This window comes from Xyrauchen texanus, chromosome 44, assembly GCF_025860055.1.
Source record: "Xyrauchen texanus isolate HMW12.3.18 chromosome 44, RBS_HiC_50CHRs, whole genome shotgun sequence".
Lineage (NCBI taxonomy): Eukaryota > Metazoa > Chordata > Actinopteri > Cypriniformes > Catostomidae > Xyrauchen > Xyrauchen texanus.
In genome coordinates this window covers 10,322,079-10,336,869 of record NC_068319.1, presented here as the reverse complement: position 1 = coordinate 10,336,869, position 14,791 = coordinate 10,322,079, and the positions used below count along the sequence as shown (strand labels likewise).

Below are 14,791 nucleotides of genomic sequence, written 5' to 3'. Positions count from 1 at the left end.
AATGGCTGTTTATTGTCTTTTTTTGTTTTTAAGCCCTTTGTTATGTTTTATATATATATATATATATGTATATATGTGTGTGTGTGTACAATATGTATGTATTTCCATAAAATGATTGTGTCCTTTCTCTGTCCAATAGTTTTCGAACCAGCAAAGGGATTGGCTATTCAGCGCACTTTGTGGGTAACTGTTTAATCGTGACATCACTGAAGTCAAAGGGGAAAGGCTTTCAACACTGTGTGAAGTATGACTTCCAACCCAGGAAGGTGAGATTTGTAAAAATTTGTCTAAACTAGCATAACTAGACACCTGAATACACAATATTTTTCCTTTATTAGTGCTAATATCATTATAACTATTGCTCATACTTATGGTCAGGTATTTGAACAAACCTTTAACCCTAAGTATTATGGTGGAAAAGTGGCCATAGAGACTTGGGGGTGAGTTCTTTTGACTTCGCAACAGTCTAAAAACTACCTCGAACATCTAAGCAACCACATAGCAATGCACTAAAAAACACTCAGAATACTTAAAAGGATAGTTCACCGAAAATAAAAATTATCTCCTCATCTCTCCAATACTCACTCCCATTCCATCCCAGATGTGTATGACTTTTTTCTGCTGAACACAGTTTTTTAGAAGAATATCTCAGCTCTGTAAGTCCAAACAAATTCTCCTCTCTGCCCAGTAGGTAGCGATTTGCATGAAGAATGCAAATCGCCAAAAATAGAGGAAGTGAAAGTGGAGATTTATAGTAAAAAAATGACTTAAATATTGAGCTGTTGAAAATGGATTTAACCACAGAATTTTATGGATTAATTTGATGCTGCCTTTATATGCATTTTGGACCTTCAAAATTCACTTGCATTGGACCTAAAGAGCTGAGATATTCTTCTAAACATTTTCGTTTGTGTTCAGCAGAAGAAAGAAAGTTATACAAATCCGGGATGGTATGAGGGTGAGTAAATGATGAGAGAATTTTCATTTCCTTTAAACAACTGTATTGCAACTCCCTGTCAACATTCAAGGACGTGTTTTGGAGAGGGAAGCACCAATCTCGTTTTCTTCACAATGTTTAAAATTCTAGTTTGTGAACTTTTCTTGCAAAACTAGATAATATTTTTTCTTGGTCATTCCCATTCAAATAAATTACTGCAAATTCTTAGAATCATTTTCCCTAATAATTCCAGTCAAACCACATAGAATCCTGAACTGTATATAAATTGGTGTGCTTACAATGAAGAGCATGATAATGTTATTGCTATTACATTTCAGAATGTCATCTAGGAGGCAGCAACTGTTTAAACCCACAACTCTCCCCTCTCTCTGTGAAAATTTGATGATTCCATTGGTTCAGAACCATACCCCTTTTGACTTGTTAGCTTTTGTATTTATGGACACAAGGAACAAACAGAATTCCAGAGGGATTTCCAGTAACATTCCCCTTTAGCACTTTTCTCTTCCTAATGGGTTTCTCTTTCTCTCAGTGTTTTTTTCCCTACCCTTTCTCCACAATTTGGAATGCCCAATTCCCAATGTGCTCCAAGTCATCATGGTGGTGTAATGACTTGCCTCAATCCAGGTGGCGGAAGACGAATCTCAGTTGCCTCTGCGTCTGATACGTCAATCTGCGCATCTTATCACATAGCTTGTTGTGCGCGTTACCGCGTAAACGTAACGCTTGTGGAGGCCTGATATTTTTCTCCCGCATCCATGCATAACTCACCACGTGCCCCACCGAGAGCGAGAACCACACATTATAGCAACCACGATGAGGTTACCCCATGTGACTCTACCCTCCTTAGCATCCGGGCCAACCAATTTGGTTGCTTCAAAGACCTGGCTGAAGTCACTCAGCACACCCTGGATTCAAACTCATGACTCCAGGGGTGGTAGTCTGTGCCGATACTCTCTGAGCTACCCAGGCCCCCACTCTCGAAGTGGTTTGATGCAGCAAAATCTGGTTTGATTACCTCTCTCCTTTTATTTTTCCCAGTTGGGCAACTTCAACTCAATCCCATGCGTTGTTAAAAGACAAATGAAAATCATTTGGCGAGTGATGTTCCTCATCCAGTCTGCTTTCTGAGGAAGACAAGAAGGGGGGTTGTGTGCCAATTAGAATTCATGCTATACCTCCTTTGCCCAGACACACTCATACAAACAAGCACACCACAGCATTGTGTGCTCGGCCTTACAATGAACTTCACAACTCACCCAATTAATCAGCACTTTGTTCAGCCATTGATACATTGTGTGGTGGGAGAGAAGGGCTGGAATTTAATCAACCACTTTGTTTGTGACTTAGATGTATACTAAACTTTCTTAGATATTAGAAGGGGAGCAAAACAAGGGAACAAAGGAAAGGCGGAACAGAAAGAAATGTAATTGAATTAAATTGAGCTTAAGAGTTCCACCCAGAACTTAAATTTTTAATTGTTTGGGGCTTGTTACCGGACAATGGAGACCAGCAGCTCAGCTCAAAGATTCAAAGAAGAGTTCCTGTAGCGCAACAGTAGAGAATGGCACCATTCTCTCCATTTCTTGATTCTCAGGTAACACTTACTGATAAAATGTATGCCTTGAATGCATTGTATGTCGTTTTTGTAAAATGAATGAAAAGATCAGAAATGGAGGACAGCAGCTCTACTGAGGTCTGGAGCATTTCAAATGTTATTTAGAGGGTAATCCAAAGCCCTGTCTAGACACAGACGGCCTTCTCTTGCATTTATGAAAATCTTAACTGGCAATAAGAACCCTGAAATCTCAGTTATGGGGCAGATTCTCGGTCTCGAAGACTTTGGGTGATTCCTCTTTTTTCGTTGTCAGCACAGCTAACATTGTCTTGTGTTAATATTACTTAATACTTAATATTGCGTTAATGACATCCTAGGAAGGCATGGTGGAGGTTTCAACATACCCAGATTTGAAAGATTTGGTCTTTGCACCATTTAAATCTCTGCATTTTAGTAAAACCGGTTTGTAATTGGGTGCTTTGAATTTTAGAGGTCAATTTACACTCCACCATCCAAGAGTTCATTTAACGGCAATTGTGTGAATTACAGATACATGGTTAATGCCTTTTCATGAAACAGATCGATAATTATCTGTGTTACCATGTTCCTTACTGGAGCGCTTTCAAGCGTCAGGGCTCGGATCATTAATGAATTAACAGCTTTTAGCATTGCAGTCATCAAACAGAACAACTGTTTTAGAAAAATTGAGGATTTTCAGAGTCATGTGGCGCCATGCGAGCTTCGGACGTGTGAACGGCGAGCTTTGTGCACTTAGCTATTTGAATACTTTTTGTGTAATAAACCTGTGAGATTCAATACAATTTGTTACATAATTATACATTAAAAGAGACTTACGTGCTCAAGCTGAAGCCCCTGAGCAGCTGGCCGAAAGCCTGGGACTCAATTTGTCCAGTGAGGTGAAAGCGATTCAGCGTCAACTATTGAACATGTCGGCAATGCTGATGAAGGTCGTTGCTGACAAGCGAGGATCTTTCTGTAATATGTAGATCGATCACTGCCATGGAGATTCACAGAGTTTGTTACAAGAGTGGCTGATGTTGAGAAACGGATCGATTATCTGGAGTCAACTGAGAGGGAATTCCGGCTCAGAGTTCCACGGAGGAAGACAGGCCCTGATCAATTCTGGCCAAATACCTGAGATCATCCGATAAAGATCTTGTGTTACGTGAGGCGAGGAGTAAAGGAAGGCTTTCTTGGAAGAACCACAGCATTTTCTTGTTTCCAGACTTTGTGAATTCGACAAGAGAGAAACGTGATCATTTCAAGGAATGCAAGAAACTCTTACATTAACAGAAGGTCGCATTTGCTCTGATGTTCCGGACAAATTGAGAATAGATACTTATGATGGCCGCAAAATATTTACATGCCCACAGCAAGCGATGTCCTTTTATAAAGCCAATGGATTGAGTATGTCATTGTGTGATGCTCTTGATGCAGCCGAGTGGGCCTGACTCACAGAAGATTCACTTGAATGTCTGAGGAAACTGAGAGCTTTTGTTTCTTTTTGTGCTGGTTCTACTTAGCGGCTGGAGTTTGTTTTGTGGAATAACACACCTTTGGGACAGTTATGTGGATGTGTCTACACATTCTTTGTCCTTATTCCAGTTATGTGGATGTATCTACACGTTCTTTGTCTTTTTTCAGACTATTGGCTGAAGTTTGTTTTATAGATTATTTTCTGTTGTGTAATTCTGTGTCTCAAAGTTTTATAGAAGCAACGGACTTGTATCTGGACTTTAAAGGAGTCCAATCTCTTTTTGTTCAATTTATCTGTAAGAAATCAGCTCACTTTTCATTCACACAGTTATTTTTTGGATCCCATTTAACTTAAATATTATTATAATTTGTAAACAAAAGGAAGAGTCATCGAGCCAATATTGATCCAGGTATCGGATCGGTGCATCCCTAGATATGGGGTGGACATGTTTTCTTTAGTACCGGCTCAAGTAAGAGCAGGGAAGTCATTAAATTGATAAGTAAGCATCTACAATTCAAATGTCTCAAACAGATTAAAGATAAATTAGGAAGAGTCATTATTGTTTTAGCAGAAATTTAGGGGCAAAGGTTGACTTTGGCTAATATTTGCTCAATTGGGGGCATCTTGGTCTCAAATCACACCCTGGTGAGTTTAGAGATGTTGCCATATTCAGAGAAAAAATCATATAGTTGGCACTTTAATGTATCTCTTTTGAAAATCCTGAATTCCAACAAATGTTAAAGGCTGAAATCGATGATTATATGGAGATCAACTGGTCCGCAGTATGCTTTGTGGGTGTGGCTTGGGAGGCACTTAAGGCGGTTCTTAGGGGTCGGAACATACAGTATGCCTTATTCATCAAAAAATCCAAAGCACAGGAACTCGTGGAGTTGGAAGGAAATATTAAAATTTTAGAGGCAGAGCTGAAGCGCTGTATGTCATCTGATTGCCTCAGAGAATTGAAATACAGATATAATACTATTTTGTTGCGAAAGGTGGAGTTTTGGCTATTCAGGGCAAGACAGTCATACTTTGAGTTGGGGGGAAAGCAGGGAAGCCTTTGGCTAGATATATAAACAGAGAGAGTCTTTTTCTACCATTCCCTAAGTGAAATCTGCTGGTGGTGACATTTTTACTTCGGCCATTGATATTAATAATGCTTTTAAAGGATTCTATCTTGATCTTTATAGTTTCGATCTTTGTCTACTGTTGAAGATATTAGACATTTGTGGAACCATTAGAACTCCCTAAACCGACGTCTGAGCAAAAACATTCTCTTGATTCTGAGCTTAGCGAGGCAATTAAGGCCTTGGCTAGAGGCATGGCTCAGGGGTCAAATGACTTTGCCGCTGAATTTTTAGATCTTATTTTGCCAGCTGTTATATCAAATATTAGCAGTTTATCCATTAGGTACCTGCGTGCACGACTCTGCCATGGAACACATTAGGTTTTTGGTAGGATGACCGCCTCAGTCACCATTCACTTTCACTGTATAGGGAAAAAAAAAATGCAATGAAAGTGAATGTTGACTGAGGTAAAGTTTCTGCACTTAAACGTATTTAATTTTTTCCTGAAGTTGACTTATAATGTTAATCAAGGTTTTTTGCAACAAAACACCATAATTTTGTTTTACATTGCCATTTTCCACACGCTCTCTGACCCTGCACTGAAAAAATGACAATTTAGATTACTCTTTCTTTTGGTATTCCCAATTAATTTTCCTCTATCCTCTCCTCTCTCACAGTGGTATATGATCAGCATAGTCCACATCTACAACCGTTGGAGGAATAGTGAGATCCGTTGTTATGTCAACGGGCAGCTTGTTTCCTACGGTGACATGGCATGGCATGTCAACACCAATGATGTAAGTGATTTTGCTGCTGTCTACTCAACAATACTTTCTCAGCTTTCTCAGTTACTTTAAAAAAATGTTGTGCCTTTAAGGTCCAAGCGATTAGAGATGAGATAAGCACTTCTGTGGATCAAAAGAAAATTGGTGCACTGTATCAGTATTAAACTTTGTTCAGTGTGCGTGTGTGTGTGTGTTTGTATCTCTTCCCCTTTTGGCAACCCTTTAAAGTGAATTGTTTATAGACTACATAAAGTAAATGAGAACAAGATGTGAACAAGATATAGCAAGCGGAAAACTCTCCAAAATGTGAAATCGATGGACAAGTTCCAACACTTTTTTTATTGTTCATCTTGGTTTTCCTTTTATCTTGATATATTGTCTCATCTTTCTCCATCCCTCCCTGTAGAGTTATGATAAATGTTTCCTGGGCTCGTCCGAGACTGCGGATGCTAACCGTGTGTTCTGTGGGCAGCTTGGAGCCATCTATGTCTTCAGTGAGGCATTGAACCCAGCACAGATCTTTGCCATTCATCAGTTGGGACCTGGATATAAGGTATAAACTGTGACATTCCAATTGAAGTAACCAAGTATTATGTGACAAATTCCTATTGATAATCAATTTAAATGCCTGACACAGTTATGTACAGTAATGTGGACCAATGAGACGTCACGATGGGTGGGGCTAGCCGGTGCAACACCATGCATTTTATCTGTTTCATATGAGGATGTATCAATGTATGTCTTTGTCATCATATTTGTTACCAAAGCCCAATATACATTTTATGTGCTGTGCTGAGGGATGTGACAAAACTGGTCGAAACAATTTTCTATTGTTTTTCTTCTTGTTTCTATTTATAAAGATTTATACTTGCCTGCTGTTTACTTACCAGAGCCAAAGATGTTATTTTTTCTTTCAGGGGAGAGCAGGGATGAAACACGTTGTTGTTGTTGTTGTTTTTTCCTGATTTATTTGAAAAGTTTTTAGTTTTTTTATTTGCTATTTTACCTAAAAAATACTTATTCAAAATTTTCATGACCTGCTTCAATTAGATTTATAAATAACCGTGTCGGATGTATTGTAACATCCGACACTTCTGTATTGTAATAGAAGTATGAGGTAATTGTAACAATAAATAAAAAGCACTATAATGTCAATATATATATAGTATATATTTAGTCTAATTGACTAATGTCAGTCAATAGGAGATATGAAGCACAGACTTTATTCACACCACCAGACTAAAATGTAAACATACAAGTCATATATAAACAGCAAGTTGATATGGAAAATGCTGTTTATATTCAAATGAACACAACTAAATTAACTACTCCCAAATCCCCTAAATCATGGTAAACTTTCCCTTCATCAATAAATGGGTTACTTTCTGTGTATTCACCAGACCCACCAGCATACGGAGGGGAATTATGGATAAAATATATGTAAATGTCTGCGAAAGTCAAATTTAGAAATATTTGTGCTGACTTCTGATTTGTATAATTTTTTCCTAAACCTTTGCATGCTAAAAAGCAATTATAGATGATTTTCTTGATATTGATTCTCAGGTGTTTTTCTATTCACCACCGTTGCTTTCCCCCGCTGGTTGTCACGTGACTGAAACAGATCGATAGAAACCAAGCTTTTGATCAAAAGACCTGTTGCTGTCACTTGTCGCAGTCGCGGCTGGTTAGGACAAAACCTCAGATTTACATGACAGACATTTCTCGCTAAAAAAGGCTTTATTGCTTAAAAACCTGTTTACTCCAGCTACTTGAAGTAGCAGTGGGAGCATTGTGATTGGAGCTTGTGATTTTCTGGAAGTTTTGTGTGCAATATACACTCACTTAGCACTTTATTAGGAACTCTATGGTCCTAGAAATGTGCCTGATGTGGTCTTCTGCTTTTGTAACCCATCCGCATCAAGGTTCGACATATGCACTCCGAGATGCTATTCTGCTCACTACAATTGTACAGAGTGGTTAACCAAGTTACCATAGCCTTTTTGTCAGTTCGAACCAGTATGGCCATTAAAAAGGTATTTCTGTCCGCAGAACTATCACTAACTGGATGTTATTTGTTTATGGCAGCATTCTGAGTAAACTCTAGAGACTGTTGTGTGTGAAAATCCCAGAAGATCAGCAATTACAGAAATACTCAAACCAGCACATCTGGCACAACATGCCACGGTCTAAATCACTGAGATCACATTTTTTCCCAATTATGATGGTTGATGTGAACATTAACTGAAGCTCCTGGCCTGTATCTGCATGATTTTAGGCATTGCACTACTGCCACACAATTGGTTGATTAGATAATCGCATGAATAAGTATGTGTACAGGTGTTCCTAATAAAGTGCTCTGTGACTGTACATCAGACAATCAGTGAACAAATGGTTGGCAGTCCGTGGCCATCTGAGACTACCATTCTGGCAACATGGGCCACGTTAAAGTACTTTTCTCCATTGCACTAGTTCTATATTTCCAAGACAGATCTGTTAATAACAACTAATGTTCACCTCTCTCCCTCTGTGTCTCTCTTTCATTAACCAGACTCTCACCTGTCAGTCCAGCATGTCTCCTTAGTCCACACATGTGGGAGCTGATTGCTCCTTCTACTTGATGGGTCAGAAGAGTTTATGCCAAACCAGTGCTTGATGTAGATGAACCCTTTAAAAAAACCTTGGAAGGTTTGATGGAGGTATCCATGGAGGAATGGATAGATGAGTGATGTTAATCGCTGTCTTGCCTTTCTGAATTGGCCAATTAATGGTTGTGTTTTAGAGAGGAGCGTTGGGTGGGAATCCTAGTCGTCAATTTTGATTAATCTCACTCTACTAAAAATGTTTCCCTCTGAATGTTTCTCTCTAGCCAAGCATGAGGCTCCCTAATTTATTCTAAGCTCGCAGAATGAATGCAGACAGGGCTTGTTTACTCTGGTCAGATGATCTGACGATTATAAGAAGCTTTTGTTGACTTGAGTCAGATGATGTTGTCGAACATTATGGCTAAAAGTGGACAGATGATTAAGAACTTGATCTATCTGTGCTTATCTCTGCATTTTTTGCATCTGACAGAGCATGGCTTGTTTAGAGTATTACATTATTCGATAGAAATGGACTCATGGACTGGTAAAGTAAAAATCCAAAGAGGGCACGTGGTAGTGATTTTACCATGGTTAAGGGGTGTTGTTCAAATGCCCTTAAAGGGATCGTTCACACAAAAATCAATTCTGTCATCATTTACTCACCTTCATGTTGTTACAAACCTGTATGACTTTTTTAATTTTTGTGAAATAAAAAACATTGCTTTTTTTCCCCTTGTAATGAAAGTGAATGGTCACTAGTTACTGTATTTTGACTATTTTACTGAGGCTTTGAATGTGACATCAAATACAATTTTGGCACATAACAATCCATTATAGATGTGTTTAGTTTTATGTTAAACACCGATAATGCGGGCTGGAATTCTCTTCATTAAATCTGAGAATTAAAAATGAGAGCATTTAATGCTCTCTCTCTCTCTCTCGCCTCAGCATGAGCCTCAGTGAGTTAACCGTCTGGGCTGCACTGGACTTAGTGTCTCTGGTGCTTATTGAGGGATTTTTAATTATTAATCCTTGTACCCATGCTGCTCAAAGGTGCCTGATTGCAGCTCACTCTAGCTATAGAATAAAAATCAAGAGAGCAGAGTGTGTGGATTATTCATGCGCAATGTGTGCGCGCATTCTCTGATGTGTGTACGGTGCTATGATGCTCTGTCAAGATCTCTCAGAGGAGAGATGCCTGCTGTATGCAATAAATGTTTTATGTTATTGAGATTTAAGTTGATGTTGATTTTTAATGCTTACATCTATTACAGGTGCTGTTGAGATCCTGTCTCATTGCAATACATAGGCTGTTAGGAATAGAATATTAACAGCCTGTTTATTGCATTCTAGGCAGTGTATATACTGTTTGCTGCCTAGTATTTTTAAAGTAGTAGTATGTGATAGGGTTTACACGACTACTAATCTTTACGAGTTCTGTGATCATGATGTCAACACAGACCTCTAACGCATTGACTAGTGGTAAAATTAATTGACTTGTCAGTACATCACCTAGTATAGTATGCAACATGCAACAATATACGTTTCAAAGAGTAGTATGCTGCATTGTTGTCTGCTGCAGCATAAAGAAAAATTGTGTGAGTAGTATGGTAGTATGCTATTCTAAAAATTAGAATTACGGTATCAAGGTTTGTTTAGTATATACTGCATACTGCAAAAATAGTATGATTAGTTTGGTACTATGGTATGCTGAAAATAGTCAGAGTTACAGTATTAGTGTTTGTTTAGTGTATATATTGTATGGCAAAAATAGTATGGTAGTATGCTCTTCTGGAAATATCCAGAATACAGTATCAGGTTTATAGTGGATGCTGCATACTGAAAAAATTAGCCGAGTTACAATATCTGGGTTTAATTATTACAGTATATACTGCATAGTGCAAAAATAGAATCAGTAGTATGGTGGTATGTTATTCCGTTACAATAACAGGGTTTGTTTAGTACAGTATATACTGCAAACATAATGAGTAGCACTGCAGTATACTATTCTGAGAATAGCCAGATTCACATTAATAGTGTATATAAATGGCATATTGAAAAAAATAGTATTAGCAGTATCAGTACAGTGTCAGGGTTTTGGTATATACTAAATACCACAAAATGAGTATGAGTAGGGCTGGGACAAACGATTATTTTTTCGATGCATCGATTAATCCAACGATTCATTTTTTTTCAGTCCGATTCGATTTCGATTCGATTAACTCTTTCCCCGCCAAACACGGAATTTTCCGTGTTTTATGAAAAAACGCTTCCCCGCCAAACCCGGAATTTTTCGGGTTTCCGTGTTTTAGGTGTTATACGGTAAGGAAGACCCCTCCGCATGTTTTGAAAGAGTACGCAACTCTTTGATCAAAGAAACAGACTGCGATCGTCTCAAACATGAAGAAGTGGAGTATTGAGAAGCTCAAAATAACAGACATAAACATGCCTTTTTATCAGCTTTTTGTCTGAAATGTTGTTTTTTGACAAAACCGACCTCTGTTCAAGTCGCAATAAAAAAAGAACAAATGAAGATAAAATAAAATTGTTTTTTTTGCCTAAAAGCAGAGGCTCAGATCTTTATTGTGATATATAGCATCTTCATATATTCATGGAAGAAAATATTCTGCGGGCCATTAAATTTAGCGAAAATCGTCAAAAACCCTGGCGGTGGCTGGCAACTTTTTTTTTAAAAAACGCTGGCGGGGAAAGAGTTAATGACAACACCGGAAATACCGGTTTCATCGGGTGTGGGGGTGTATAAAATGTTAAAAAAAAAAACATTTGCAGGGAGTTTGATTGACTGGCGATCTAATCAATCAATCATAATACGCCATTTTTGTCCGACAAAGTAGTCAGGAGAGAGAAGATTAACGTCGGTGGATTTGAATTTGAATAATGGATTGTAGGCTACTGTACTGACGTCTTTCCGCGGTTAAAACAACAGTCCTTCTGATGTAGGCTACATTTATGTTTAGCCTATTTGATGCTATAAATTAACCAAGGAAAAGATGATCGGTTCACGAGCAGCTTTAACTGAGGCAATCTGTCACGACACATTAAAGAGCCACAAAATAGTAGGCCTATTTATGGTTTAATTTTCTTTGAATGACCAAATTTGAAAGTTGAGACTTTATTAAATGTTACCTGCTTGGCCCTGTCTGTCAGCGTGTTGTCAGTGTCCTCTATGTATTTTTCACGACATTCATTCATAGCTATAAGCGCATTATTAATAGCTATAAGCGAAAACTTTAGGTGTCGACAACGTATTATAGCCTACTCCAACATCGAGTGCAAAGTGGGGAGTTGAAAAAAAACTTACGGTGCTATGTCATCTGCAGCTGCTCCCGGGTGGCGCCTCTTCAGATGCTGGTGCATTGCTGTGGTGCTAGAATGGAAGGCCATCTCCATTTTGCAAAGACGACATATCACGGAATTGTTTCCTTTTAAATTAAAGAATTCCCATACTTTAGAGGAACGAGTGCATGCCGCCGGCGCCGCCATCTTTGTTTTGGGTCCGATGAATCGACGCGCATATTTTGCGTCGACGTATGTTTTGTTGTCCCAGCCCTAAGTATGAGTAATATGTTATTATTATGCTATTCTAGCATAATAATAACATGTTAGATAGCATACTAACATATAGTCAGAGTTACAATATCAGGGTTTGTACAGTATAAACTGCATAGGCCTACTTTAAATATAATGAGTATCATTATAGTTTGCTATTCTGAAAATAGCTTACAGTAACAGGGCTTGTTAAGTGTATATATGGCATATTGCAAAAAATAGGATTAGTAAAGTAGTATGCTATTCCAAAAATAGCCAGAGTTACAATTTCAGGGTTTGTTTAGTACAGAATACTGCATACTGCAAATATAATGAGTAGTATGGTAGTATGCTATTCTAAAAATAGCATGAGTGGCAGCATCAGGGTTTTAGTATATACATCATACTGCAGAAACAGTATGGGTAGTAATGTATTTCATAAATAGCCAAAGTTACAGTATCAGGGTTTGTTTATTTGTTTAGATATGGTAATCTAAAATCAGTTTATACTGTATGCTGTAGCTTATTTTGCTTATATTAAATGCACATAATTTTCCTGGAAATTCATGGCCAAAATGTGTGTGCGCTTGTCTGTCTGTTGGTCACTTTGAGTGGCTGTGTGTTACTTCTGCAGCCAGTTGATTTGGTCACTATACCAGAGGAAGTCCAGATGTCTGGACAGCATTTGACTGCCAACAAGCTGCTCACTGGCTGTTTGTTACCGTAGTAATTAGCATGTGAGTTATGGGGCACTTGGCTTTGTTGTAAAGAGAGCCCTCTGGATTGGCGACTTAGTGTATAAGCTTTGTATATGTGTGTATGTTACTAGCTTACAGTATATAGATCATTGGAGTGCATAAAAGACGTTCCACATGCTCTGCTCTGATTCCAGTGCTGTTAGTCTCTGTCATTGCTTCCTGAAGCAGCTGTCCTCTCATGGGAAAGAGTGCGAAAGAGAGAGGGACAGAAGGAAAAACTGTGCGAGGTTTGCAGCATCGAGTGTCAGGCATAGGTGGGTGTGTCGACGCAATGACCCGTTTCCCAGACAGCTGGTAGAGTTTGCCGGCTGCTCGTGTGCCCTCTGTGACAGAGATGATGAATGCCTGGTGTGCACGCTGGAACGCTGGGGTGAGATTACAGCAGGTAGTTTATAGTGTGCTCATGCTGCCTGAGAAACCATAAGATCATATTAACGGCAATACTGTACACGGGGGGATTCTTAAGTTAGGGGAATTTTCTGTCTCCTAAGATGATTTTAAAGAAGAAAACTTTATAAAAGTATATAAAAGTCATTCTAGTTCTAAATGGCAAATTATGAAAGCTTTAAACTTTTTAACTGTCTCATTAGTTACTTTTTAGGATATTTTAAAGTTTCAGTTTGTAACTTTTTTTGGTGCTGGCCACCCACCCCCTCGTGTACCGTTCCGGCCTTCATAGGTGCTCGCTAACAGCACTTGCCCCTACAGTCTGTTAAGGCTAAATGGGGGATCTTTGTCTATCTTTGTGTGTGTTATAGACTGGGTGGAGAAGTAGGATGTATGATTGGAGTCTGGTACATACGTTTTGATGCCGTGTTCAGCGCCAATGTGCCAGTCAGCGTGTTGCTAAGTGGACATGTTGGCAGCAGGCTTGCGGAAATCGCAGCAAATCACAGTACTAGAGCAGAGACTTATTTGCATCAAACTGTATTTGAAGAATTGCTCACTGTGTGTTTGACCATGTGTTTATGCTGGTCTCAATACTATTGCATCGATCCTTTTTGCACTAGATTTGTGAAGATGTTTCAGATTTTCATCAATGTTGGCAATGTGATATAAATGGCAGCATCGTTACATGTATAGACATAAATGTTGCATGCATAATATATCACTTCTCTAGGGTCTTGAAATGGATTAAACAAATATTATGGATGGATGTAATATTACATTTCTGTAATGTGATGTTTTTCAGAGTGAAATAGAACATTTAGAAAGACATGTAGGGTGGTATTTTATGCTTTGGAATTTGATTGGTGTTTATAAGATAGGTAGGTGTATGGGAGGGGATTAAGCATGCCTGACTATCAGTCTAGTCTAGATATTGGCTAGTATTATTTTCCTCACACACACAATCTTGTTTACTTCATCAGCAAAGTAAAGTCATTTTAAAGGCATTGAAAGTGTTTACATTTTAATGAAATGTAATGAAAACTGACCTTTTTTCTTTAGAGTAACGTGCAGCGGTAAATCATGCACGAGAAAACCAGGGACATTTCGATTTCATGTCTTTAAATTACACATTAATCTGGACTAAACCATATTATATTTGCACACAAAGGCCTTTCACTCAGTAAAATGCATAATAAACATATACAGTATAATTAAGTCAAAATGAATATTTGCTGAAAAATCCATTTATATTTAATTAAAAACATTTGAAATTGCTGTCATGTACATTCAGGAGATTCTGTATGATCTTATGCTAGTCGCTCATTCACTGCCTCAGTTGAGTGGAAGACTAGGTGCACAAAGTGCTTCATATGAGAGCGATTTTGCAGATACATGCACATTTACACGCTTGTACCAGCACACATGCACACTCAGAGCCATTAGTGAAATGGCACATTTCTGCAGCCAGAGTTTCAATAAGATAATGTATGCCTGTGCTTGTGGCTTTCTCTCTCGCAGTAATTAAAGCTTTTTTTTATTATTATTATTATTATTATTATTATTATTATCAGTCCTCTGGGATGCAATCCAGTTCCTAGAGCAGTTACACAAGCCCCGCTGCCAAGCAAGACTGAATGAGATGCATAATA

The 14,791-nt window shown here is 38.4% G+C and overlaps 1 protein-coding gene across 2 annotated transcripts in view; it reads left to right on the top strand.

Annotated features, from left to right (window-relative positions):
• The window catches only part of LOC127636850 (neurobeachin-like), a 158,908-nt gene that overhangs the window by 80,812 nt on the left and 63,305 nt on the right, over window positions 1-14,791 (top strand). For both annotated transcript variants that reach the window (XM_052117621.1, XM_052117622.1), the window contains exons 6-8: window positions 140-266; window positions 5,756-5,875; window positions 6,270-6,416. In XM_052117621.1, coding sequence (XP_051973581.1) covers window positions 140-266; window positions 5,756-5,875; window positions 6,270-6,416 — 394 coding nt within the window. The remainder of the gene's footprint in view (window positions 1-139; window positions 267-5,755; window positions 5,876-6,269; window positions 6,417-14,791) is intronic.